Genomic DNA, 26,540 nt, shown 5'->3' with positions numbered 1-26,540 from the left:
TTTTACCCATTCGAGTCAGCAAGAACACTAAACAATGGCAGAATATTACATATATTCTAAATTGGCTAATTGCTCTCTGAAAGCAATCCAAGGCACCCTCTGCAACTGTGACTTGTTTACAACAGCAAGGCTTTGAAACAACTGACAAGCAAATGTTCTTGAAGGTTGCAAAAACAATTAATAGCAAACATATGGCTAACTTACAGAGCTGCCAGTCTTCCAATACAGGATTATTTTATTTTTAAAAACCAGAAAAGTTCATCTGCTCCTGCTTTTTATAAATTCCTTTAATTAAAGCCAGAATCCTCATACATCCAAATGATGTTGTAGACAAAAAAAATTAATATCACAGAATTAGTCTTAAAAAAAAATCACCAATCACTGATAAGCCAGAGGCCCCCATCCCTATTAGTGTTCAGAGACAACAGAAGTGCAGCATATGCATGTTCAAGAGGGAGGATGCAGGGATTTCTATTAAGGATGTTAAGGACTAGTCGACTACAGGCAGTCCCCAGGTTACATGGATCCGACTTACATCAGATCCCTATTTACAAACTGGGTGAGGCAACCCCGCACTAGCTGCTTCCCCCCAGCAGACCAGGGAAACGCGAAGCTAGCGCCCCCCTCAGCAGATCAGGGAGATGAGGAGCGGCTTCTCTCAGCAGACACCTCAGCTTGAGAATAAAGGACTGAGAGAAGTGAGGTGTGGGAGAATAAAACTGAGCTCTGGAGAAATGTTTGGCTAGAGTTTCCCCTACAATATGTACCAGTTCCGATTTACATACAAATTCAACTTAAGAACAAACCTACAGTCCCTATCTTGTACGTAACCCGGGGACTGCCTGTATTTGGTAAGTACAACCTTAGCAGACAATTAACTAGTCAATCCCCCCACCCCCTTGCTGCCTCTATCAGACAGAGTCAGCAAAGGGGGGGGAGAAACAGGGTACTTTAAAGGGGCTCATCTGTGCAGGGCTGCCCCTTTTAAACATGGAGATGGCGTTCAAAGAGGCAGCGCTAAACAGCTAAGCTGCGCTGCCTCTTTGAACGCCACCTCGGCATTGCAAAGGGGCAGCCCAGCACCGGTAAGCCCGCTCAGCTTGAGCCGCTGACCCCTTGGAGCCCGGGGGTCAGTTGGGGACTCCCCAGCTGATCCTGGGTTCCACTGATATGCCGTGAGGAGTCCTCATCTGACCCCAGCTCCCGTGGCATTTCAAATCTGCAGCGCAGCATGGAGCCCGGGGTCAGCGGGTGACTCTTGTACAGTTCAAAGCTGGCACCTGCATGCAGCCCAGAGTCAGCGGGACTTCCCACTGGCCCCGGGCTACACGTGGTGTTCCACATTCCTCTTTTCAAAGGAGGAATGCGGAAGTGCCTATCGACTAGTCGATGGAAATTCCATCCACTACCTGACTAGTCAATTCACTGATATTTAACATCCTTCATTTCTACCGGGGTTGCCTGCCTCAGACCCTGCCTGGGAGCACTATCCTTTGGCTAGTAAGTGTCTGATAAATGTAAACTCTACTCTGGTGGCTGGAATGGAGAACGTACTTTCTTCTTCAGTCAAACACCTTGCCTTCCCTTCCAAAGATCACCAGTACTCCAGCTTGCATTTGAGCCTTACAAAACAATCAATAGGTTCAAGGACTGTCCCTACTGACATTCACCTCTTTCATAAACAGCAGCAGAATGAAACTGAGATGATTTTAAGCTTTGCAACTACCAAAAATCAGCTGTGAAATTAATCAGAACATTTTGTTTTAACTCTGCTGGGGCTCAGGAAAGCTCTGAGCAACAGCAGCACTGAATAGCCGTCTGTCACAAGCGTTAGAGAGACAACATAGCTGCTATTTGTGTTTGGAAAATTTTGTTTACAACTATGGAGTCAGAAGTGTATGGAAGAGGACTTGGATTTGTTTCTAACTGAAAGCTAGGTCTGCAGCTAATTACAGGTTAGGTTCCCTTTTCTCCAAGGAGGAAAAAAGTTTCCTACTCTGGTAACTGAATTTTTCAAGCTCTGTTCTAGATCTTCCAATTTAAGAAGAGTCAAGGCTTGTCAATATGAGGAAGTTGCTCCACAATAAGGCAGGGTGTATTGAAAGTGCTATAGCTACTCTGGAATAACTCCCCATGTGAAGACTTATTCTGGACTAAGACTGTGCAAGGTAAATTAGGAGATTTAACAGCAGCATTACTGAGGCCCACCTGACTTACTTAACTTCTCTCATACGGACACAAAAAAGCCTTTGTTCATTAGAATAAAGGTTGTTAACATGTATTTCCTAACTATCCAAACACTAAAACAGCAAAATAATACATCGTGGCAAAGGCATCATGCTGTACAATACCAGCATCACCTACCTTAGATCACAATAATGAAAACATTGTGCCTCTAGCACTTTAACAATATCATCTTTAACACAACTACCACTCAGATATTCCAGTCAAGGGCAACCTTGCAGAAATGAAAATAGATGCCACAAACTTAAATCATGCTGCAATGGCACAAACTACAGTTGAATAATAACGGCTACAGTTTTGAATATCATGCACTAATTTTTGAGCCAGAACTGAGAAGAAACTAATTTTCAGAGGTTGAGTTTCTCAAGGTAGGAACCCATGAATTTGAAGCATATACAATTAGAGAACATTTCTTAAAATGTGACTGCGTAGTATTTAAATTAAAGTTTTAGGATTTCTAGTAACTACATAAAGAATTCAAGCACTGATTACTTTGTTACTTCCCTTTGAAAAGCAACATCTACAGTACCACTATAAAACTACGTCAATTAAAATATACATTAACCAAACCATGGAAATCTTATCCTAATCTATGAAACTGTTTTCACATGTATACGCATAATATGCTCCAACAAAATAGTTAACTGAAGAGGTACTTGTGTATTTCAGTGTGATTCTCAGTTCTAGTACGTATGTACCAAGGGTTGGCAGCATGAACTGAAACAAAGGGACAGAAAGGGTACTAGCACGGTTTACTATATTGATGGTGGAAGGCTACTGCTTGTATTAATATTGTATTCTGCAAACATATCAATGATTACTGTGCTGTGTACTGATTGGATTGCTCTGAAAACATGCACTTGAGCAACCTTCACCAAGTTAAAATGCAGTAAATCCTGTTTGTGAAGCCCCAGCTACTACCTTAAAAGTACTATCCCCTAGCAATGCAATAAACATCATTGGCATTACCTTCACAGCCTAGTGCATTCCAGAATAATGGGATCTGCCACATGACCAGCTTGTGCTGAGCAACAGTCGATGTATTATTTTAAGAGAAAAAGATCTTTACTGTTTACACAGGAAAGGTTAAAAGCATTAACTCAGTCTAACCTACATGCTGTTTTCCTGAGCCTGCAGACAGACCAAGAAAATAGCTTTGAGAAATGCAGTCTTCCCCATTCTCCTCCAATAGCCTATTGACTGGAAACTAATGCTAACATTTTGGTTGTTATTCGCTATTTAGTTGATAAGCACTTAATCAGAAGCATCCCGCTAATATGCAATTCAAAGGTGTCTCATACTTTCCCAGACCCCAGAAACCTTAAACGTCCCCCCATTCTGCTGCCAAAACTTGCAGTTTCCTCCAAAATCCCTCCCTCCAAAACAATTTATGTAAATTAATTTGTATAGTTCAAACATTACAATATTGACAGTTTGAAAGCCCAGAGAACAGGATATCAGTTAACAAGCAATAATGTACTTAAACCAATGCCAAAATAAAAGCTATTGTTTTAAATCTGCCAAATGTTGCCATAAAATGTCCTGCCTGCCTTAGAGAAGCACCAAGTCAGACTTGAAGGAATTGACTTGTCATTTAACATTTGTTTTTTAAAATAAAGTAATCTATTCCAACAGATTAAATTTGAAAAAAATTACATAAATAGAACACTAAGGGAAGATGCTCCACTGTAGTCATTCAATCTGAAACAAGATCAAATGAATGCCATCTCCCATCACCAAATATTTGTGCTGATGTACCAGAGTCTTAATAGAAGCTCCAGAGCATAAATGTAATCATAAATGCTAGCAATAAGTATTTTTGCATTCAAGATATCTTTCAACAGTACTCAAACTAAAATTTGCTCAGAAACAGCACAAAGTTTGCCTCAGTACAAAGAAATGACTAAACAAAAACAATTAAGCAACAGAACAAAAGGATAATCTGTAGGTTCCAGTAAACAGTGGAAGTTTTACACGGTGGTTTTACCCTTCATAAACACTCTGGCTGCAGCAACTCATCCCAAACCACAAAGTTCTTGTCTCAATTATAAAATATCTTGGGGCATTTACAGAAGATAAACTGAAGGCAAAAGATGGGTCACTAAGGCTCTCACTTGTAAGCGTATTGCCTGTTACAGGATAGCAGTGTGTTCTCACCCCTTTTCAGGGGTCAGTAAGATCTGTGTTCACAAAATAGCAAAACTCATTTTAAACTGGGGGCGGGGGTGTTTGTAAAATCGATTGTGCGTCACCCAAAGAAGGGCGGAATTGCACAAAGGCCGCTCCCCCGTCCCACTCCGAAACGCGATCCAGCTGCTGGGGAACGACTCGCTCTCCGAGAGGGGCCAGACCCGCACAAGCCCCACGCTCCGGCGCTAGCCTGTGGGAGAGGACTCGGGAGGGGGCAGCCAAGGGCGCCGGGCACACAGCCGTGCGGCAGAGTCCGCGCTCGCCCCCGGGAGCCCGGCCGGCCCCGCGGCGATGGAGGCTGGAGGCGCCGGGGGACGCTCGGCTCCGGCTCGCTAGGACGGGCAGCGGGCTCGAGCCGGGCTCGCCCAGCGCGGAGAATGGGGAGCGGGCGATGCTGCTGCGGGGTTCGAGCCAGGCTGGGGGGAAGGGGCGGGGCGGGGCCAGGCTCACCGGGCAGGGGGCGGGGCCAGGCTCGCAGGGGAGCGCTACCTGCCGGGGGGCGCGAGAGGAGGGGGCGGGGCCAGGCGCGAGAGGGGCTCTACCTGCCGAGCGGGCGGGGCCAGGCGCGAGGGGGGGCTCTACCTGCCGAGCGGGCGGGCCGGGGGCGCGAGGGAGGGGGCGGGGCCGGGGGCGAGGGGGGCTCTACCTGCCGAGCGAGCGGGCCGGGGGCGCGAGGGGGGGGAGCGGGCGGGCCGGGGGCGCGAGGGGGGGCTCTACCTGCCGAGCGAGCGGGCCGGGGGCGCATGGGGGGGGGCGGGCCGGGGGCGCGAGGGGGGGCTCTACCTGCCGAGCGAGCGGGCCGGGGGCGCATGGGGGGGGGCGGGCCGGGGGCGCGAGGGGGGCTCTACCTGCCGAGCGAGCGGGCCGGGGGCGCGAGGGGGGGGGCGGGGCCGGGCGCGAGGGGGGCTCTACCTGCCGAGCGAGCGGGCCGGGGGCGCATGGGGGGGGGCGGGGCCGGGCGCGAGGGGGGCTCTACCTGCCGAGCGGGCGGGCCGGGGGCGCGAGGGGGGGGGGCGGGGCCGGGCGCGAGGGGGGGCTCTACCTGCCGAGCGGGCGGGCCGGGGGCGCGAGGGGGGGGGCGGGGCCGGGGGCGCGAGGGGGGGCTCTACCTGCCGAGCGAGCGGGCCGGGGGCGCATGGGGGGGGGCGGGCCGGGGGCGCGAGGGGGGGCTCTACCTGCCGAGCGAGCGGGCCGGGGGCGCATGGGGGGGGGCGGGCCGGGGGCGCGAGGGGGGCTCTACCTGCCGAGCGAGCGGGCCGGGGGCGCGAGGGGGGGGGCGGGGCCGGGCGCGAGGGGGGCTCTACCTGCCGAGCGAGCGGGCCGGGGGCGCATGGGGGGGGGCGGGGCCGGGCGCGAGGGGGGCTCTACCTGCCGAGCGGGCGGGCCGGGGGCGCGAGGGGGGGGGGCGGGGCCGGGCGCGAGGGGGGGCTCTACCTGCCGAGCGGGCGGGCCGGGGGCGCGAGGGGGGGCTCTACCTGCCGAGCGAGCGGGCCGGGGGCGCGAGGGAGGGGGCGGAGCCAGGCGCGAGGGGGCTCTACCTGCTGAGCGGTCGGGCCGGGGGCGCGAGGGAGGGGGCGGGGCCAGGCGCGAGGGGGGGCTCTACCTGCCGAGCGGGCGCTTCATGGCGGTCGGGCCGGGGGCGCGAGGGAGGGGGCGGAGCCAGGCGCGAGGGGGGCTCTACCTGCCGAGCGGGCGGGCCGGGGGCGCGAGGGAGGGGGCGGAGCCAGGCGCGAGGGGGGCTCTATCTGCCGAGCGGGCGGGCCGGGGGCGCGAGGGAGGGGGCGGAGCCAGGCGCGAGGGGGGCTCTACCTGCCGAGCGGTCGGGCCGGGGTCGCGAGGGAGGGGGCGGAGCCAGGCGCGAGGGGGGGCTCTACCTGCCGAGCGGGCGCTTCATGGCGGGCGGGCCGGGGGCGCGGGGGCCAGGCAGGCGCAGGCTGGGCCTCAGGCCGCAGCCCGGCTCGGGCGGGCCGGCAGAGCGCTCATGCTCCAGCGTGACGGCCTCGTTCCGCTTTCTCATCCCGCGGCCCCGTCTCTGGCCCGCAGCCCCGGGCGGCGGCTCCTGTCAGCCAGCCCGGCCCGCCCCGCCGCCGGCCAGGCCCCGCCCCGCCAATCGGCGCTGCCGGAGCGGCCCCGTGACGCGCCGCTTCTGCCCACCCAGGAGTGACTAGCCAGGCTCTGGCGGCCATTTTGAGTGGGGGCAAGCGGGCGCCTGCGCGTAGCCGCCAGTCCGCGGGGTCCAGGCCCCGCCTCACAGACAGCGCGAGGGCGACGGCGCTGGCAGGTGAGCAAGGCAGCCCCGCCCCTCGGACCCGCTGTGACCGGGGAGAGCGGCCCGCAGGCCCCGCCCCCTGCCGCGCTGGGGAGCCTGGTGCCCCGGGGCGCACCGAGACTCCATGCAGAGCGGTGCGTGCAGCGGGGACCCTCCCCTGCACCAGGCTCCATCCCGCGGGCTGCGGGGAGCCGTCCCGGAGATGCGCCTCGTGACAGGCAGCTCACGCAGCCCTGAGTTTCAAACGGGCTCCAGCGCAAGTCCAGAAAGGGAGCTCCCCCTGCGCTCAGTGCGCGTGGGTAGAAAGGGACACGAGGAACGGAAACACGGCTTGCTGGGCAAGAGTCAATGCAGGTTTGTCAAGGGAAGTCATGACCCATGCCTCACCGCCTAGCAGAATTCATGGGGGGGGGGGAGTCAACAACCCTGGGCAACGATGATCCAGTGTATTTGGACTTTCAGAAACCCTTTGACAAGCTCCCCCAGCAAAATAATCCGTCAGGTGATCAGAGGATCAGTAACTGGTTCAAAGACAGGAAACAAGGGATAGGAATAAATGGTGAGAGATGAACTACAGGGTCTCCCAAGAATTTATACTGTGATCTGTGCTGTTCAAGATAGTCAGTAATGAGGCGGCAAAGACTGAACGCTGTGACAAACATTTCAGACAATAAATAATTATTTGAGATTGTTAAATGCAAAGCTGACTCTGAAGTTACAAAGGATCTAACCGAACTGAGTGACCGGGCAACAAAATAGCAGATGAAATTCAAAATGCTCATAAATGCAAAGTAATGCACATTGAGAAAAAACAGCCCAAGTGTACATAGACAGTTGAGACAGCTAATGTGGAATCATCACTGGAGAGAGAGAGCTTGGAGTCTCTGTGGATAATTCTATTCGAATTTCTACTCAATGCACAGTACTGGTCCAGAAGGCAAATAATACGTTAGGACCTATTAGGAAAGGGATAGAAAATAAGACTGAAAATACCATGTCACTATCAGTCCATGGTGCGTCAATAAATACGGTGTCCGATGCTGGTTGCCAGTCTCAAAAAGGATACAGTGGAAGTGGAAAAGGGCAGTTCTGCACCGGCGGGGGTGTGCACCCCCAGACAGACCCTTCAACCTGCCTGTTGCTTAGCAGGAAGCCCTGGGAGCATGCCTTCACTCTTCCTGCAGCCAAGTACCCCGTCTCGTCACTCCTTGCTAGAGCGGTGCACTGGGGTGCACTGTCTTACTTTCACCTCTAGCTGAGTTACAATCGCTCCTCCCTGGTGCTCTCCACACTCCCCTGGTCATCCAGAAGACGGGGAAAGGGTAGGGCGACGCAGGTCCTCCTGCTCTCCCAGCTCCTGGCTCAGGGCCCACAGGGGCCTGGAGAAGGGGTGCCTGGAACAAAATGCTTGGCCTCTTACCCAGTCCAGTCCCTTCCCCTATGGATCCCGCTATTCCAGAAGCTATAGCCTGGCTGCCTTCCTACAGACAGCTTCTCCTTCACCCTCCCCTTGGCTGCCTCAAAATCCCGTTACACAAGTCTTCCATTTGGAGCATGGTCTGCAGCTGCGGAGGGGCAGGGCCTTCTTGTCCCACACAAGTCCCCTACCCTTAGTGTGGGTCCGTACACCCCATCACCTTTACCCTTTCAAATAACCAGGGGTCATCTGAGGAAATGACTGGGCAGAAGGCTTCATACAAGCAAGAGGCAGTACTTTTTCATACAATACAAAACTAAGCATGGAGCTCATGGCTGTGGGATGTTACGATTGCCAGAAGCGTAGCTGGGTTCAAACAAGACCTTGATACATTAATGGCACATAAATCCATCAAAGGCAATTAGCCAGCATGTTAAGAAAGCACGCCGTTGCTCAGGGAAACCCTACTTTGGTGGGAGAGGAGATGAATCATTCCAGAAATGCTTTTGTTCTATTCACTCCTTCTTGAGCTTTGGTGTGGGCCATTGTCGGTGACAGGACACTGGGCAAGATGGAGCAAGGTGATCCAGTGTGGCAGCTCTTATGGCCTCTAGTCCCCAGCACAGTCCCACTTTCCACTTTGTATTCTTACCATTATCTTTCAACACTGTAGCCACGTTCATAGACTCATAGACTCAGACTTTAAGGTCAGAAGGGACCATTATGATCATCTAGTCTGACCCCCTGCACAGTGCAGGCCACAGAATCTCGCCCACCCCTCTTAGAATAATCCTCTCACCTATGTCTCAGATATTGAAGCCTTCAAATACTTTGAAGGCCCCAACATGCAGAGAGTCCTTCAGCTGTGATCTGTGCCCAATGCTACAGAGGAAGGCGAAAAACCTCCAGGGCCTCTGCCAATCTACCCTGGAGGAAAATTCCTTCCTGACCCCAAATATGGCGATCAGCTAAACCCTGAGCATGGGGGCAAGACTCACCAGCCAGACACCCAGAAAGTTCCCTATAGCAACTCCTATCATCCCTCCATTGACCTATTTCCAACTGGTAATGAATGGTCAATTAGTTACCAAGATCATGTTATTTCATCCAACCATCCCCTTATCATAGAATCAGAACTGGAAGAGACCTCAGAAGGTCGTCAAGTCCAGCCCTCCGCTCTAGGCAGGACCAATCCCATCTAAATCAACCCGGCCAGGGCTTTGTCAAGCCGAGACTTAAACACCTCTAGGGATGGAGACTCCACTACTTCCCTAGGTAACCCATTCCAATGCTTCACTACCCTCCTAGTAAAATAGTTTTTCCTAATATCCAATCTGGACCTCTCCCACCACAACTTGAGACCATTGCTCCTTGTTCTGCCATCTGTCACTACTGAGAACAGCCTCTCTCCATCCTCTTTGGAACCTCCCTTCAGGAAGTTGAAGGCTGCTATCAAGTCCCCCCTCACTCTTCGCTTCTGCAGACTAAACAGACCCAAGTCCCTCAGCCTCTCCTCGTAGGTCATATGCTCCAGACCCCTAATCATTTTGGTTGCCCTCCGCTGGACCCTCTCCAATGCGTCCGCATCCTTTTTGTAGTGGGGGGCCCAGAACTGGACACAGTACTCCAGATGTGGCCTCACCAAAGCCGAATAAAGGGGAATAATGACATCTCTGGATCTGCTGGCAATGCTCCTCTTAATGCAGCCTAATATGCCATTAGCCTTCTTGGCTACAAGGGCACACTGTTGACTCATATCGAGCTTCTCATCCACTGTAACCCCCAGGTCCTTTTCTGCAGAACTACTACTTAACAGGTTGGTCCCCAGCCTGTAACTATGCTTGGGATTCTTCCGTCCCAAGTGCAGGACTCTACACTTGTCTTTGTTGAATCTCATGAGATTTCTAGTGGCCCAATCCTCCAATTTGTCTAAGTCACTCTGGACCCTATCTCTGCCCTTAAGCGTATCTACCTCTCCCCCTAGCTTAGTGTCATCTGCAAACTTGCTGAGGGTGCAATCTATCCCCTCATCCAGGTCATTAATAAAGATATTGAACAAAACCGGTCCTAGAACTGAACCTTGGGGTACTCCACTAGAAACCGACCGCCATCCTGACATCGAACCGTTGATCACTACCCGCTGGGCCCGGCCTTCTAGCCATCTTTCTATCCATCTTACCGTCCATTTATCCAATCCGCATTCCCTTAACTTGCTGGCAAGAATATTGTGGGAGACCGTATCAAAAGCCTTGCTAAAGTCAAGGTATATAACATCCACTGACTTTCCCATGTCCACTGAGCCAGTTACCTCATCATAGAAGCTAATCAGATTGGTCAAGCACGACTTGCCCTTTGTGAATCCATGCTGACTATTCCTGATCACTTTCCTCTCATTCAAGTGTCTCAAAATGGATTCCTTTAGGATCCCTTCCATAATTTTTCCAGGAACCGAGGTAAGACTGACCGGCCTATAGTTCCCTGGATCGTCCTTCTTCCCTTTTTTGAAGATGGGCACTACATTTGCCTTTTTCCAATCATCCGGGATTTTGCCCGATCTCCACGACTTTTCAAAGATAATGGCCAAAGGCTCCTCAATGACGTTTGCCAACTCCTTCAGTACCCTTGGGTGCATTAAGTCCGGACCCATGGATTTGTGTACGTTTAGTTTTTCTAAATAGTTCCTAACCTGTTCTTTACCCACCAAGGGCTGTCCATCTTCTTCCCATCTTGCGTTGCTTAGCACAGAAGTCCAGGAGCCGACCTTGTCCGTGAATACAGAGGCAAAGAAAGCATTGAGTACTTCAGCTTTCCCCACATCCTCTGTCACTAGGTTACCTCCTTCATCCATTAGGGACTGCACACCCTCTCTGATCACCTTCTTCTTGTTGACATGCCTGTAGAAACCTTTCTTGTTATCCTTCACATCCTTAGCCAGTCGCAACTCCATTTGCGCTTTTGCCTTCCTGATAACCCCCCGGCATTCTCGAACTATACATTTAAACTCCTCCCTAGTCATTTGTCCAAGTTTCCACTTTCTGTAAGCTTCCTTTTTGTGCTTAAGTACACCAAGGATTTCCCCTGTAAGCCAATCCGGTCTCCTACCAGGTTTGCCTCTCTTGCTACGCGTCGGGATGGTTTCTTTCTGTGCCTTCAATAAGGCTTCTTTAAAATACTGCCAGCTGTCCTGGACTCCTTTCCCCTTCATGTTAACATCCCAGGGGATTCTTTCCATCAGATCTCTGAGGGAGTCAAAATCTGCTTTTTTGAAGTCCAAGGTGTGTATTTTACTACTCTCTTTCCTTCCTTTGGTCAGGATCCTGAAGTCTACCATCTCATGATCACTGCTTCCCAGGTTGTCACCCACCTCTACGTCCCCTATTAGTTCCTCCCTGTTTGTGAGGAGAAGGTCAAGCTGTGCACGGCCCCTGGTCGGATCCTTCAGCACTTGTACCAAGAAGTTATCCCCAACATTCTCCAAAAACTTCCTGGATTGCCTGTGTACTGCCGTATTGGTTTCCCAACAGATGTCAGGGTGATTAAAGTCCCCCACGTTGGTGAGAGGCAAGCTGGGAGAGGTCACGTCTTTCACTGCCGGTACAGAAACTTCTGTTGGTGAGAGCAAGGAGCTTGGCTCTCTCTCCAGATATTACCTCACCCAAATCATCCAGACCACATTGCCTGGGAACACAGATAGCTTTGTCACAGCTGGAGACTTTATACCCCAATTAGCTCTTCCGCTATCTGAACAGTGATTGCATTTGCATTAAAGACTTGCAGACTTATTTATCACCCTTTTTTTTCCAGCACAGTTAATTTTTAAACACAGCAGTCTTACTAGAGATTTGGAAAAGTTACCCACATAATTTTGTTTGGGCCTTGGCTACACTGCCCCACCTCCCCAGTGCCCCTAGGCCTGGGATACAGCACAAGGGGGCGGGGCCTGGCTACTGTACGTCACTTGGGGACAGCCCCGCCTTCGCTGGATTCCAGTGCTGGGCATGGGCGGAGCTACGGAACGGGGGAAGTTTGTCCCTTGCCAGCCTCTGTCGGGAGGGGGCGTGGCCACGAGCTGCCATTGGCGGAGCGGCCGGCGCGCGCGCTTCCCGCCGGGGTGTGAGGCCCGATGTTCGGCGAACGGGCCGTGGAGCTGGTGCGGGGGCTGCACCGCGCCGCCGACGGGCACCTGCCGCCCTTCAGCGTGAGCCCCTCCCCCGGCCCGCCCCTCCCCCCGCCCCTCAGCGTGAGCCCCTCCCCCGCCCCGCCCCTCCCCCCGCTCCTCAGCGTGAGCCCCCCCCCCGGCCCGCTCCTCCCCCCGCCCTTCAGCGTGAGCCCCCCCCCGGCCCGCTCCTCCCCCCGCCCTTCAGCGTGAGCCCCCCCGCCCCTCCCCCCGCCCTTCAGCGTGAGCCCGCCCGCCCCTCCCCCCGCCCCTCAGCGTGAGCCCCCCCGCCCTGCCCCTCCCCCCGCCCTTCAGCGTGAGCCCCCCCGCCCTGCCCCTCCCCCCGCCCTTCAGCGTGAGCCCCCCCCGCCCCGCTCCTCCCCCCGCCCTTCAGCGTGAGCCCCCCCCCCGGCCCGCTCCTCCCCCCGCCCTTCAGCGTGAGCCCCCCCCCCGGCCCGCTCCTCCCCCCGCCCCTCAGCGTGAGCCCCCCCCCCGGCCCGCTCCTCCCCCCGCCCTTCAGCGTGAGCCCCCCCCCCGGCCCGCTCCTCCCCCCGCCCTTCAGCGTGAGCCCCCCCCCCGGCCCGCTCCTCCCCCCGCCCCTCAGCGTGAGCCCCCCCCCCGGCCCGCTCCTCCCCCCGCCCCTCAGCGTGAGCCCCCCCCCCGGCCCGCTCCTCCCCCCGCCCTTCAGCGTGAGCCCCCCCCCCGGCCCGCTCCTCCCCCCGCCCTTCAGCGTGAGCCCCCCCCCGGCCCGCTCCTCCCCCCGCCCTTCAGCGTGAGCCCCCCCCCGGCCCGCTCCTCCCCCCGCCTTTCAGCGTGAGCCCCCCCCGGCCCGCCCCTCCCCCCGCTCCTCAGCGTGAGCCCGCCCGCCCCTCCCCCCGCCCTTCAGCGTGAGCCCCCCCCCCGGCCCGCTCCTCCCCCCGCCTTTCAGCGTGAGCCCCCCCCGCCCCGCCCCTCCCCCCGCTCCTCAGCGTGAGCCCGCCCGCCCCTCCCCCCGCCCTTCAGCGTGAGCCCCCCCCCCGGCCCGCTCCTCCCCCCGCCCTTCAGCGTGAGCCCCCCCCCCGGCCCGCTCCTCCCCCCGCCCTTCAGCGTGAGCCCCCCCCGGCCTGCTCCTCCCCCCGCCCTTCAGCGTGAGCCCCCCCCCCGGCCCGCTCCTCCCCCCGCCCTTCAGCGTGAGCCCCTCCCCCCGCCCCGCCCCTCCCCCCGCCCTTCAGCGTGAGCCCCCCCCCGGCCCGCCCCTCCCCCCGCCCTTCAGCGTGAGCCCCCCCCCGGCCCGCTCCTCCCCCCGCCCTTCAGCGTGAGCCCCCCCTGCTCCGCTCCTCCCCCCGCCCCTCAGCGTGAGCCGCCCCCCCCGCTCCGCTCCTCCCCCCGCCCCTCAGCGTGAGCCCCCCCGGCCCGCTCCTCCCCCCGCCCCTCAGCGTGAGCCCCCCCGGCCCGCCCCGCCCCCCGCCCTTCAGCGTGAGCCCGCCCGGCCCGCTCCTCCCCCCGCCCTTCAGCGTGAGCCCCCCCGCCCCGCCCCTCCCCCCGCCCTTCAGCGTGAGCCCGCCCGCCCCTCCCCCCGCTCCTCAGCGTGAGCCCCCCCGGCCCGCTCCTCCCCCCGCCCTTCAGCGTGAGCCCCCCCCGCCCCTCCCCCCGCCCTTCAGCGTGAGCCCGCCCGCCCCTCCCCCCGCCCTTCAGCGTGAGCCCCCCCCGGCCCGCTCCTCCCCCCGCCCTTCAGCGTGAGCCCCCCCCCCGGCCCGCTCCTCCCCCCGCCCCTCAGCGTGAGCCCCCCCCCCCGGCCCGCTCCTCCCCCCGCCCTTCAGCGTGAGCCCCCCCCCGGCCCGCTCCTCCCCCCGCCCTTCAGCGTGAGCCCCCCCCCGGCCCGCTCCTCCCCCCGCCCTTCAGCGTGAGCCCCCCCCCCGGCCCGCTCCTCCCCCCGCCCTTCAGCGTGAGCCCCCCCCCGGCCCGCTCCTCCCCCCGCCCTTCAGCGTGAGCCCCCCCCGCCCTGCCCCTCCCCCCGCCCTTCAGCGTGAGCCCCCCCCGCTCCTCCCCCCGCCCTTCAGCGTGAGCCCCCCCCGCTCCGCTCCTCCCCTGCCCTTCAGCGTGAGCCCCCCCGCTCCGCTCCTCCCCCCGCCCTTCAGCGTGAGCCCCCCCCGCTCCGCTCCTCCCCCCGCCCCTCAGCGTGAGCCCCGCCGCCCCCACTCCGCCCCAGCCTTCAGCGTGAGCCTGCTCCGCCCCTCCCCCTCCCTTCAGCGTGAGCCCCCCCACCCCTCGCCGGCCTTCCAACGTGAGCCCACCCCCCCGCCTTCTGCGTGTTCCCAGCGTGACTCCCCTCCAGTAATCCCAGTGCCTGCTGCCATTTGGTCTGTTGCAGGAGGATGGAATCCGACAAGTTCTGGAGGAGATGAAAGCTTTATATGAACAGAACCAGGCTGACGTGTAAGTGCTGGTTGGAGCAGGACAGCTAACGAGCTGCCTACACAAGGGAAAAGGGAAAGCAAGCCGCCTCGTTAGAAATGACAAAGACAGGGATGTTTCTCTTTGTTCATGTGCGTTGAGGGGCCATGAAGATTTCAGACGGGTAGCTGTGTTAGTTTTTCATCTGAAGAAGTGGGCTGTGCCCATGAAAGCTCATGATACCATCTACGTTTTCCATTAGTCTCTAAGGTGCTGCAGGACTATGCACTGTTCAAGTTGTTGTCTTCTTTCTGATGATTAAAGAAAAAAAATCTAAGTCTGAAATACTAAGGATGTGATTGATGTCTGTCTTGTTTTGATGAAGGGCTTCAGTGGAAGATCTGGAATTGTGGATTAGAAACTCAGCCTTTAGTTGAAGGGATCAAATGCTGTATCTTTAACAAGAGCTTTTCATCCAGTAGTTTATCAAGCAGTTGAATTAAAGAGGGGATGTAAAAATTCATTCAAAAAGGTAACTGTGTAACCGCTTAAAATCCTAGCCGTTACACACGTTGCAGGCTCTGCAGTAGAAAGCCGAAATAAGCTTTACGCTGCAGAGCTCCGCTGGCCCCACTCCTGGCAAGGTTTGCTGGGGGCTCGGCAGCCCTCTCCCTGGGTGTGGAGACAGCCCCTGCCGGCCCTGCTCCTTGAAAGCCTGAAGTAGGGGCCTAGGCTGGGTTAATCTTTCACATCCCTAGACTTAAATGTACACACAAACTTCTAAAGAGTTTGAACTGGTCTGAATAAAAAACACTCCTAGTAAGATTTCACTTACTGTGTATCTGACATGAAATTGTTTGTCCATAGATGATTCACTCAGCTGTGCAAATCCACTTACTGAGCTAAGTGGACATGGCCAAATAAAGGAGAGGTGTTGTTAAATGCCAGGTTTTTTACAACATTGAAGAAAATCAGAGTTCCATTTGTATTTTAGGGGAGAGTCTTAAATACAGCTAGGCGTGTGAGTGGAGTAAGCAGGGTGGAGCTGCAATTAGACAAGTCTTAAATACAGCTAGGCATGTGAGTGGAGTAAGCAGGGTGGAGCTGCAATTAGATGACTTTGTTCTCATTTTTGTTTTGTATTTTCAAAGAACAAAATCTCCCAGTGTCAGCAAAAACTAGTTCCAAGGTGCATAAAACAGAGAGCAAACTAGCTAATGTGGCCAAGAGATTATATACCTAGCTGATTTATGTAGCTGCCAGTGGAATAAAAACAAGATTTTGCTGAAGAGGCTGCTAAAACCCAGAGATTCTAAACTAAACTGTACCTGAGCTTTGTACCAATGTGTGCTTTAAGAAAATAGGAAGTCTGTATGCTTGAGAGTTTCTTGGCCTCAGTGTCCCATAATGCCGTTTCCCTTTTGCATTATTGCCAGAAATGAAGCTAAAGCAGGACAAAGTAACTTGATCCCAACAATCAAATTTCGTCACTGTTCTCTGCTGCGAAATCGACGATGCATTATTGCATACCTGTGAGTTTCTTATGGAAAGGCAAATCATGCTTTCACAGTATGGTCTCTTTCATGGCCTAAAATCTGCATTTTCAGGAGCTTCCTCTGGTTTTACATACAAATCTTGAGACAGTGTGGTCCTACTTTTCAAAGGCTGCTGAACCCTTGCTGGTCCCAGAGATTTCGGGGGGGGGGGGGGGTGTTTTTCAAAAGCTAGATACAAATCAGAGGCCACCCTCAAATTCTGGCCTTGATTCTTTTTCCAATGCTTGACTATTAAGTTCAATATGAAACATTGTTTCATCTTGATTGTAATACCAACCCATCAGTAGTATCTGAGCACGTTTCAAATGTATTAGTGAACACAGGAAGGTCTCTGCAGCGTTTTCCTGCTTTCTGTAGGGACCTTGTTCTCATTTAAACATACAATATTGGCAGGCCAATGGAGGGAAGACTGGAATCACTGGATTTTACACTTCATTCTGAAGGTGTCAGATTTGGTGCAAATAAGGGATTGAGTCCATACTCCTTTTTGAATTAAAACCTCTGTTTCCAATTGATAACTCAGTGGTTCTAATCCCTGGTTAATTTTTCCAGGTATGACCGGTTGCTCCGGATCAGAGCCCTCAGGTGGGAGTATGGGAGCGTCTTGCCCAATGATCTGCGATTTCACATGTCGGCTGAAGAAGTAAGCTCGGCTTCATTATAAGCCCGACTTGTTTCAGTGATCTGGGGAGAACAGAAGTTTTGCGGTAGCCATAAGGTGGCTGTGGAAAGTATTTGTCTCTGCTAAAGTTTGAAGTGGCCCTGTCCACGTGCGCACACATTCCCTGCTCGTTAAAGCAGTATCATGAGATACCTCAGAGGCTCTGGCCCTCTTACTCCAGTTCTCCGTAGGTGAGAAATGGAAGGTCTGACGTGGGTCAGGAATTAACTGGATCCGATGGACCAAAGGTTGGATCTTCGTATTGGCTGAGTTAATGCGTGTCGGAAGGAGAAGAGTATTTTGCCCACAGGCATTGGCTGTTTTGGGCCACAGAGGCACAGCTGCTCATGGCTTGTAGGGGCCAGTTCACAGGTTGTGAGCTGAATGGCCAATGTTTGCACGGGGGAACATGCTGAAGTTGTGGCCTGAAGGAGGCTGTTCACTGGGGGTGTCTGCATCCTGTCTTGTTAGGATGCAGACACATTTGAGACTGGTTTAAAACTCGCCGACTAGAAGAAAGAGACGTGGCCTTAGAATAAACCTGGCCCGGAATGGGCTGTGTTCCACCTCACATGCGTTCAGGGAGCTTGATGGCTGCTGTAGCTTTGTCTTAGTCCGGTTCTGCCAGCACTTTGCCTTTGTGTGCAAAGATCTTCTTGCACTTTCCAGGGGGAGGCGTTGCACTGACCCCCTCTCCCCTCCGTCCTTCCCCCTTTTGAGAGGGGAGATAGAATCTGTACTCAGAGGGGAAGGCGGATCTCAGGCCATGTCTGTGCGTGGCTCCCTGGCGGGGTGGGGAGCGTGGGCACTTGTGCAATACAAATACTATGGACTTGCTCCTGTCTTCTCCTCAACATTGCCGGCATTTTACAGCAGCTACAAGCATTCGTGCTTGCGTTCTTGAGCCAGTGTCCCTGTGGGAGTGCTGGTTTCGTCCTGTGTTCTTGTCTCTGCAGATGGAGTGGTTCAATCAGTATAAAAAGTCTCTTGCTACCTACATGAGGTCGTTGGGAGGAGAGGAAGGGCTGGACCTTACGCAGGACATGAAGCCTCCCAAAAGCTTGTACATTGAAGTAAGTGCTAAGCTGCGGGTTCTGTGCGTGCGTGTGTGTGCGTATGTGCATGCGCCTGAGAAGTGCACAGCTGGGACTGGCAGCACAGGAGGCATGACCCACACTCCGCTCCGCACGCAGCACCTGACATGGGGAGCTCGTGCAGCGCAGGGCTGGAAGATGTGCAGGTGGTGGCTGAGGGCCACCAGGCTCTGCTCTTCCTCCTCCCCCCCCCCCCCCCCCAGTCCGACTGTGCCCCGTGCACCCGCTGGTTCTAAAACCCCTGCTCTGGGACTCCTGCTCAGCCCCATTCGTTCCATTCACACGAGGCCCAACCGGGAACTTCCACACAGAGCTGGAGGTTGCTGGGTTTGCACTGGGGGCTGGCGGGAGTGTCTGCTCAGGCGCCAGCGACTCGCGTGCACACGTCGCACTCGGGCTGGTGCACCTGGAGACTGACGGACGCCTCGCTCCTCTCTCCAGGTTCGGTGTCTAAAGGACCATGGCGAATTTGAGATTGAGGATGGCACAACTGTCCTGTTGAAGAAGAACAGCCAGGTACCAGTGGCAGGAGGGCGGGACTCTTAGTGAACCTTAGCCCGGGTAGGGACTGGCTGAGGAAGGCGGCTCTTCCGCCCCAGCAGGGCTTGGTTCTGTGGAACCCTTCGCGTGAGGCTGCTCCCTAAGGAGGCTGGAGGGGTAACTCCCTGCTGAAGGTCCAGTGCATGGTGATGCGCCCCGCGTGGCCCAGCTGTCGGGATGGCAGCAGAGCGGTAACAGTTCCCAGCAGCTGAGGATCAGCCCCGTGTGTCTGCACAGTGGGCAGGGAAGGGAGGAGCTTTGGTCCTTGCTTCCCTGACAAGGGCCAGTGTCCACCTGGGCGTGAGCGCTGCAGCCTAGTGCCTGTTCACACCGAGCCTGGAGCGGTTCCTCCTTGCGCTGCCTCATGGCTCCGCAGCCAGGCAGATCGTGCTCTGCTGCTCGCCCCAGCCATTGCATGCAGCCTGGTGCGTCTAGTCACCGAAAGCAGAACTGGGCTCTGCCCCGTGGCACCCGCCTGGAACTCAGGAAAGGGGCTTGTTTTTCAGCATTTCTTACCACGCTGGAAGTGCGAGCAGCTGATCCGACAAGGCGTCCTGGAGCACGTCCTGTCGTGAACACAGGGCTGGCGCTGTGGCCACCTCCATCGACCCGCCTTCCGTGCGCAACTGGCACCAGGAAACCCAGCCGCCTGGAACGGTGGCCTTAGCAATGGCAAATACAGCTGTTCGGTGCCATGTGTCCCCACGTTGTCATGGGTGGCCGGTTTGAGAACTGTCCCTCGGGACAGGCAGGCGGTGGGGAGAAGCATTTTTAAAGCAATGCCAGTTTCAAGGAGGCTGAAGTAGTTTCTGGGGCATTGCCCCAGGTAGCCCCCTCTTGCAACTCTGCTTTTCCATGTGGGGAATGGGATTGACAGGGGCTGATGCACTCTGGGCCCTTGGACGCACAGAGGCAGCTGCGAGACACTTTTCTTAATTTTCCAAAAACAGCTCTGGTGTCCTGACCCCTCTCGCTGCTGGGGAGAGCACCCAGAGGCTGCCCATGACCGCTTCCAAGCCCCAGACCCTAACATCAGCCCCCTTAGGTGGGCCCAGGCCAAAATGGGCTGTGGTAAAGGGATAGCCCTAGCATAGTGACCTCTGAACCAGCGAGTCAGCAGAGGGTTGTGGAAAACAAACACAACGCTGCAAGGAAAGGGGCCACCTGCCCGGAACGTGGCAGGAGGAGCGGAGGTGGCACTGGAAGCTGGCCGGGGGCCCGAGGCTGGCGTGGGAACACTTCTCTGACCAGGTCTCTCGGAGCCAGTGTAGTTCTGGTACGGAGCCCTCCTGGCCCACCAGTGCCACCTGCTGGGTGACCATGAGATCGGGTGCTAGTGACCTAGAGCCTAGCCTGGGGGGGTTAAGCCTGTGTAGCCCCTCCCTGCTCATGGGGCCCCGGCCTTGCAGCATGAGGGAGGGGAGGAGCTGAGCCCCGCTTCACAGGACAGGCAAGGCAGAGAACGGGACCGTGCTCTCCTGGCCCCTGTTGGAGCTGGACCGGCCCTGCACTCCTCGTCCAAGGGAGGGTCTGTGTCCTAGAATCCAGGGGAGGCCAGGCAGGATAAAGCCAACCCAGAGACCACTGGTAAAAATGCAATTTTAATATTAAAACCATTTTGCAGCCCCGACCCGTACAGCAGGGTCCCTGAGCGAGAGCCAGGGCTCGGGGGGAAGGGCTGAGCACCTACCAAGCTGCCCGTGTATATGCCAGCACAGCGGGTGCCTTGCAATGACCATCAGGGCCAGCCTGCCCGCCCCAATGCAGCCCCTGGCTTGCTACCCTTCAGCCGCTCTCATCTCCCCCATCCCTGAGAGAACTCAGCAGGCTGGTCCCAGCTCCCCCGCCCTGTGTAGGAGGGGGCCAGGACCCCTGAGCGTCCTTGCCCTGGAGCCAAGCGCAGGGCGGGGCCCACTCACACGCTGAGAGAGGCCTGCACCAGTCTGCGGAGAAGGTGGTTGAGGGCTGAGAGTTTGTCCTCCAGGGCCCAGTTCTTGTTCTCAGCCGTTTTGTGCCTCTGCTCAGCAGCCTGCAGCGCTTGGAGCAGCTGGGCGTTCTCCACGTACAGGTCTTTCAGGAGCCGGTCGCCCACCACGCTTCTGGCCCGCTGCACAGGGAGGAAGCAGCACTAGGTCAGCTGGGAGAGGCAAGGCCTGGTTCTGGCTAGCAGGCCGTGCTGCTGGCTGCAAAGGGAACACTGTCCTATTTTCCTAAGGGTGCTACGGTAATGACTGGCTGTTTGCACAGCTCCATGCAGGCAGGAACCACGGAGCCCTTCACAACAGGAGGGAGCAGCTCAGCCCCCCTTGGCCCTTCCCAGCCATGCAGTGGCTGGCAAAGGCCTCGCTCGCTCACCTGCTCCTGCAGCTGGGTCACCTTTTCCTCAAGCAGCCGCTGGCCATTGCTCACAGCCCGTTCCAGCTCCTCCGCCCGCTCCTCTGCGGTCCCCAGCAGCCTCTCGTGTTCCTCCTGCCACGCAGGGCAGCAGTCAGCCCCACCCTGCCCGTGTGCTACAAGCCAGCGCTGGAGCCCATGTCTGCTGTTCCTCCGCCCCAGGGTAGCGCTCAGTCCCTTGCGTGTCACCTCATCCCTGGGCTGTCGGCACACGCAGCACCCAACGACCCTGGAGGGACGGTACAGCCTGGGCTGGGCTAGGCTAGGAATTGGATCAGCACTGCAGTGCTCAGGGCTGGGAGCCCCCAGGGCAGACCTCCACTCTCCACCCACCCAGCCCCACCACAGGCCTCACGCTGGCGCCACTGCAGCCCCAGAGACGGGCTGGGTGGAAAGCTCTCGGGGGCCCAGGGCCTAGCTGGGACACTGAGACGAGCAGCACTGGCTGCACCAGCTGTGGAGCAGAGACTCCTCCAAGGACGGACAGGGCCCGGGAAGGTCTCTTGCCGCTCACCTGTTTATTTCTGCTGCCCAGCGCAAACTGCCGGGTCGAGGGGAGGGGCGTCTGAAGGCAAAGGCTCGATTCCCCTGGGCTGAGGCAGCACCAAGGGGGCCCACGGGGCGTCTGAACTAGCACTGCAGAGTGTGCTCAACACCACGCCCCTTTCACCCATCCAAAGGCAGCAACCGCCCTATTCAACTGGGTGGGGAAACTGAGGCATGGAGCCGGGCAGCGACCCCCTGCTGTCAGCCGCAGCGCCAGATGAGCCCCAATGCGCCGCACCCGGCTGCGCCGCCCGAGCCAGCGGGACAGCTCTGCTGCTGTTGCTCACCTGAGCGGCGGCCAGGCGCCGGCTGGCCTGCTCCGCCTGCAGCTGGAGGCTTTCCTGGAGCTGCTGAACTTTCCGCTGCTCCTCTGCCCACCTGCTCTGCAGCTGGGCCAGGGCGTCCCTGGGCACGGTGCTGTCCAGCTGCTCCGAGAGCCGCTGCAGCTCCTGCCTGTGCTGCGCCTGGGCCAGGCTCAGGCCTGTGCTGGCTTCCAGTAACTGCAGCACAGAGAGGGGAAGCTGGGGGAGCGGGCCCAGCCGTGGACATCCCGGGGGCTGGGCACTCCCAGCAGGCTGAGGCTCCGTGAGCCGTCTGGGCCCAGCCCAGCGAGACGGGAGCTCGTGGCTGTTGGGAATGGCAGCACCGCCGGGGTTGCTGCAGGCATCCGGGCAGGGGCTACGGGACACGGTCACTGCCACGCGGGGCCGGTCACACTTGCGCTGGCCAGCCCGGGCAGACAGCGCCTCGAGGAACGCGCCCCGCCGGTCGCTCCCCCAGGGCGCAGGGCAGGCCCACGGACTGGGGAGCTGGGGCCACGTCGGTGATGCTAGGCAGGGCCGGGAAGGGGGCGCTGCGGCGGGCAGGGGAGCCTCAGGAGCGGGCGGCTGCGGGCGACTGAAGTTCACCCGGACAGACGCCCCGGGGGAGGGCTGCAGACAGCCGTTTGCTGGTTGTCATTTCCGGGGCTCCTTTCCTGCTCCCAGGCAGGACTCGGGTGTGTGGCCCAGGGCCCGGCCGGGCCCACTTGGGGTTTAGCCACCTATCCTAGATGGCCCAAAGCCGGTATCTGCCTGCACCCTGAGCACCGTCTGCTCCTCGCCCCAGGGGGAAGGGGCCTTTCCCAGCACCGGGCAGGCTGTCCCTGAGCCACGCTGGTGCGGAAGCTTCCCGCCAGCACCTGCCCCACAGGGCCTGCTAGCATGGGGCAGGGACTGCGACCACAGCTGGCTCCTTGCGTGCCTGCAGCCGTACCTGGTCCTGCCTTTCCTCCAGCTCCTCCCTCAGCTGGACCACCGTTAGCCGCAGCGTCTGGCACTCCTGCCTCGCCCGCTCCAGCTCCTCCTCCAGCTCCTGCACCTGGCAGCCCTGGGGGAGAACGGGGGGGAGGGGTGTTAGCATGGGGGAGCCCTGCCCACCAGGCAGCACAAGGCTATTTCTGGGGCTCCGTGGGCAGAGCCCAGACCCCCTGGTGGGCACAGGGTGCCTGAGGCGCGGCACGTCCCCATGCCTGCGTGGGAGGCCCTGGCACGCACAGACCTGCCCGCTGGGGCTTCCCACGCCTCAGCCCGGGCGTCCCTAGGGTCTCGAAGGGCTGCAAGAGGCACAGAGCGCTCAGCCCTGCTCCCCAGCCCAGGGACAACAGGCCCACGCTGCACCCGCACCCAGCTGAGCAGCCCCGGGCCCACCAGGCCCTCGCAGCGCCTGCACCCCACAGAGCCGAGCGGAGCAGCCCCGGGCCCACCAGGCCCTCGCAGCGCCTGCACCCCGCCGAGCGGAGCGGCCCCGGGCCCACCAGGCCCTCGCAGCGCCTGCACCCCGCCGAGCCGAGCGGAGCAGCCCCGGGCCCACCAGGCCCTCGCAGCGCCTGCACCCCGCCGAGCCGAGCGGAGCAGCCCCGGGCCCACCAGGCCCTCGCAGCGCCTGCACCCCGCCGAGCGGAGCGGCCCCGGGCCCACCAGGCCCTCGCAGCGCCTGCACCCCGCCGAGCCGAGCGGAGCAGCCCCGGGCCCACCAGGCCCTCGCAGCGCCTGCACCCCGCCGAGCCGAGCGGAGCAGCCCCGGGCCCACCAGGCCCTCGCAGCGCCTGCACCCCGCCGAGCCGAGCGGAGCGGCCCCGGGCCCACCAGGCCCTCGCAGCGCCTGCACCCCGCCGAGCGGAGCAGCCCCGGGCCCACCAGGCCCTCGCAGCGCCTGCACCCCGCCGAGCCGAGCGGAGCGGCCCCGGGCCCACCAGGCCCTCGCAGCGCCTGCACCCCGCCGAGCGGAGCAGCCCCGGGCCCACCAGGCCCTCGCAGCGCCTGCACCCCGCCGAGCCGAGCGGAGCGGCCCCGGGCCCACCAGGCCCTCGCAGCGCCTGCACCCCACAGAGCCTGCACCCCGCCGAGCCGAGCGGAGCGGCCCCGGGCCCACCAGGCCCTCGCAGCGCCTGCACCCCGCCGAGCCGAGCGGCCCCGGGCCCACCAGGCCCTCGCAGCGCCTGCACCCCGCCGAGCCGAGCGGAGCAGCCCTGGGCCTGCCGTGAGCCAGGCAGCTGTGGCCGTGCAGGGCCCAGTGCCCGTGGCCAGCAGCGCTGCAAGCCCCCTGCCGTGCCAAACGCTGCTTTCCGCACCGCGCCCCTGCCGAGCTGCAGCACCTGCCCGGGGCGGAGCGCGACCCACCCAGCACAGCCTAAGGCCCGGCTGCTGACTGCACCCCCACCCCCGAAGCGCACCTCCTCTCTGCACCGGCGCAGCTGCTGCTGGAGAAGCTCCCTCTCCCTCTGCCAGGCTGCCTGATGCTGGACGAGCTCCTGCTCCAACCTGCCCGATGCCTCCTGCAGCTGCTGGGCACCGGCGGCTTCCTCCTCCCTCCAGCTCAGCGTCTCAGCCAGCTGGTGGCGGAGCAGCTGGGCCGTGCTGCGGTCGGCCTCGCGCTGCAGGCTGAGCTCTGACAGCTGGCCACTCAGCTGCAGCGTCCTGGCCTGCAGCCGGGCAACCTCCTGCTGGTACGACTCGCTCTGAAAGGGCCAAGCACAGGAGAGGCTGCTGGGGCGGGAGCCAGACAGACCCCCCGGGCGTCCCAAGGCTCAGCCGCAGGCCGGCCGGGGGCTGTGGGGCTGTGGCGGCAGGCGTGTCCCAGAGGAGCCGCGTGCACCAGCCCCGCCCACTCGCACACCGGAGGAGCGTGCTCCAGCGCGGGCTAGGAGCTAGGGGGTATCGCGCTCCCTGCACACCCGCCGTGAAGCCTCAGTGGGAGGCAGGAGGGAGCAGCCAGCCGACATTCTCCGGGGGTCGGGCTCAGGTACGTCGGCAGAGGCCTGGCTCCTGAAAGCAGGTGGCTCGGCCTTTTCCGAACACACGGTCTGCGGGGGGGCTGCCACTTGCTTCTGAAAGGCCTGGCCAGAACTGCCGTCACTCCCGGCCGTGACGGAAAAGGGCCTGCAGCCCGGCACACGCCTGGACGAGAGCGACCCCCGGCAAGCTGGGAACTGCCCCTTCCCACTGCCCCTCCTGCCCCGGAGCCTCAACCCTGCGCCTGCCCCGACTCCCCTGTGGTCCCCAGGCTCCTCCAGCCTGTCACCTGGCCCCAAACGGTCTTTCTGACCTTTGGTCAACGGCAAGTAACCCAGGCTCCCATTGACATGACTTCCACACTCATTAGGAGGGCCCTACCAACTACACCGCATGTAATCTGGGCTCGTCTGCTTTCCCCTGCGCTACACTGATTTCATAGGAGACAGCCGCGTTTCTCCAACGGGGGTCCTGACTCAAGGGAGCTGCAGGGGAGTAACAAGGTTATTTGGGGGGAGAGGCGTCACAGTGTTGCCACCCTTCCTTCTGCGCTGCCTTCAGAGCTGAGCAGCGGCTGCTGGCCAGGCACCCAGCTCTGAAGGCAGCGCCCGTCAGCAGCAGCACAGCAGTAAGTGACACAACACCAGACCCTGCCACCCTCAATTCTGCACTGCTGTTGGCAGTGGCGCTGCCTTCAGAGCTGGGTGCCTGGCCAGCAGCTGCTGCTCTCCAGCTGCCCAGCTCTGCTGGTGGCACTGCTCTATGCCGCAGAGGGAAAGACAGTAGCACCGCAGCCCCCTCTACACTGACCTTGCAACCCCCCCAACTCCTTTTTTGGGTCAGGACCCTACAAGTAGAAGCCCAGGACATTTCCAATTTAAACAGACACAATCACAAGATTTACCATTTTAAAATCCTGGGACCATGAAACTGATCCAAATGGGCTGGGAACTGAGATGGGAAACAGGTCACACGCTCTGAAAGGTTTAACACATGAAACCGTTTCCCCCCCAGCTCCTCTGCAATGCGCCGAGTCGCCCAAAGGAGCGGGAGCTTGGTTCCCGTAACGTACATAGGGCCTGGGAGTCCTGACTCCAAAGCCTGCTTAGGAAAGGTCGGCCAAGGCAGCGGGGCAGGCGTCCCATGGCCAGTCCATTCATGCCTGGAGCCAAGGGTTTGCCTGTGACACGCAGGATGCGCCTCTGCCCGGCCCAGCCCCCAAGCAGCAGGGCTCAGTTAAGTGCCATTAGCATTAGTAGTGTAGAAGCTGTAGAACATGTGAAAACTTAAATTCTGCAAAGTATAGTTTTAGTATTGGCTATATTCTTTTGTGCCTATTTTTGTTTCTTGCTAATCAAATGCTGTATTTCTTGTATTCTGAAAAACAAGGAACAAACCCTTACTAAAGGGAATGTGGAAGTAATAATGTTAAAATATAAAAAGCAGAAAAAGGAACAAAAAATGTATATAAATACTTTAATGGAAATAAAAATGTAAAGTGGTTTCATGGTTAGCCTTTAAAAGGCTAAAAGAGGGGAGTTGTAGAAGCCATTTTATGTTTAGCTAGAAGCCATCTTTTATAGTAGAAACCATTTCAGCTTTTTGCCTTTGTACGTAGACCAGAGTGAACTTTCTATCACCCCATGCGCCAGGCCAAGACAGATGTGCTATTGGAATGTGTTAATTGGGCTGGTTCAGAGAGGAGAGGTACTACCTCGTACCTGTCCGCCATCTTGTTGATAAGGGTTTGTTTTTCCTAGTTTAATTGATTATTTCTGTAATTGGATGCCCTGACGTCAGACTGTTTGGCTAAGGGTATAAAGATACT

The 26,540-nt window shown here is 58.3% G+C and overlaps 3 protein-coding genes across 17 annotated transcripts in view; 1 reads left to right on the top strand and 2 right to left on the bottom strand.

Annotated features, from left to right (window-relative positions):
• Positions 1 to 6,588, bottom strand: part of ABHD12 (abhydrolase domain containing 12, lysophospholipase) — a 56,547-nt gene extending 49,959 nt beyond the window's left edge. The window contains exon 1 of one of the 2 annotated variants that reach the window (XM_075925857.1): positions 6,309 to 6,588. In XM_075925857.1, the coding sequence (XP_075781972.1) occupies positions 6,309 to 6,451 (143 nt within the window). In that variant the 5' untranslated portion in view covers positions 6,452 to 6,588. Of the gene's footprint in view, positions 1 to 6,037; positions 6,097 to 6,308 lie in introns of those variants that run through there. The other variant, XM_075925858.1, reaches the window with a different exon arrangement.
• Positions 6,589 to 12,159: 5,571 nt separating this feature from the next.
• Positions 12,160 to 19,199, top strand: GINS1 (GINS complex subunit 1). Of its 2 annotated transcripts, XM_075925860.1 has the most exons (7): positions 12,161 to 12,318; positions 14,627 to 14,691; positions 16,086 to 16,181; positions 16,758 to 16,848; positions 17,823 to 17,939; positions 18,402 to 18,476; positions 19,007 to 19,199. In XM_075925860.1, the coding sequence occupies exons 1-7, from the start codon at positions 12,244 to 12,246 to the stop codon at positions 19,073 to 19,075; spliced, it is 588 nt and encodes a 195-aa protein (XP_075781975.1). In that variant the 5' UTR covers positions 12,161 to 12,243; the 3' UTR covers positions 19,076 to 19,199. The 2 variants fall into 2 exon arrangements, with proteins under 2 accessions (XP_075781976.1, XP_075781975.1); XM_075925861.1 differs by lacking the exon at positions 16,086 to 16,181 and having other exon boundaries at positions 12,160 to 12,318.
• Positions 19,200 to 20,085: 886 nt separating this feature from the next.
• NINL (ninein like) overlaps positions 20,086 to 26,540 on the bottom strand; it is a 42,011-nt gene continuing 35,556 nt past the window's right edge. For 8 of the 13 annotated variants that reach the window (XM_075925838.1, XM_075925842.1, XM_075925849.1 and 5 more), the window contains 5 exons: positions 24,154 to 24,438; positions 22,695 to 22,808; positions 21,728 to 21,940; positions 20,856 to 20,969; positions 20,086 to 20,607 (listed from right to left, as the gene is read on the bottom strand). In XM_075925838.1, the coding sequence (XP_075781953.1) occupies positions 20,416 to 20,607; positions 20,856 to 20,969; positions 21,728 to 21,940; positions 22,695 to 22,808; positions 24,154 to 24,438 (918 nt within the window). In that variant the 3' untranslated portion in view covers positions 20,086 to 20,415. The remainder of the gene's footprint in view (positions 20,608 to 20,855; positions 20,970 to 21,727; positions 21,941 to 22,694; positions 22,809 to 24,153; positions 24,439 to 26,540) is intronic. The other 5 variants (XM_075925843.1, XM_075925844.1, XM_075925845.1 and 2 more) reach the window with 5 other exon arrangements.

This window comes from Pelodiscus sinensis, chromosome 3 (genome assembly GCF_049634645.1).
Source record: "Pelodiscus sinensis isolate JC-2024 chromosome 3, ASM4963464v1, whole genome shotgun sequence".
Lineage (NCBI taxonomy): Eukaryota > Metazoa > Chordata > Testudines > Trionychidae > Pelodiscus > Pelodiscus sinensis.
Note: the sequence above shows the minus strand (reverse complement) of the source record. Positions and strands in the feature narration are given on the sequence as shown.

Coding starts and splice junctions, on each gene's coding strand:
- GINS1 (XM_075925860.1), top strand. CDS start 12,244: ATGTTCGGCGAACGGGCCGTGGAGCTGGTGCGGGGGCTGCACCGCGCC. Junction 16,182..16,757: donor CGATGCATTATTGCATACCT/GTGAGTTTCTTA, acceptor TAATTTTTCCAG/GTATGACCGGTTGCTCCGGA. Junction 16,849..17,822: donor TTCACATGTCGGCTGAAGAA/GTAAGCTCGGCT, acceptor TTGTCTCTGCAG/ATGGAGTGGTTCAATCAGTA.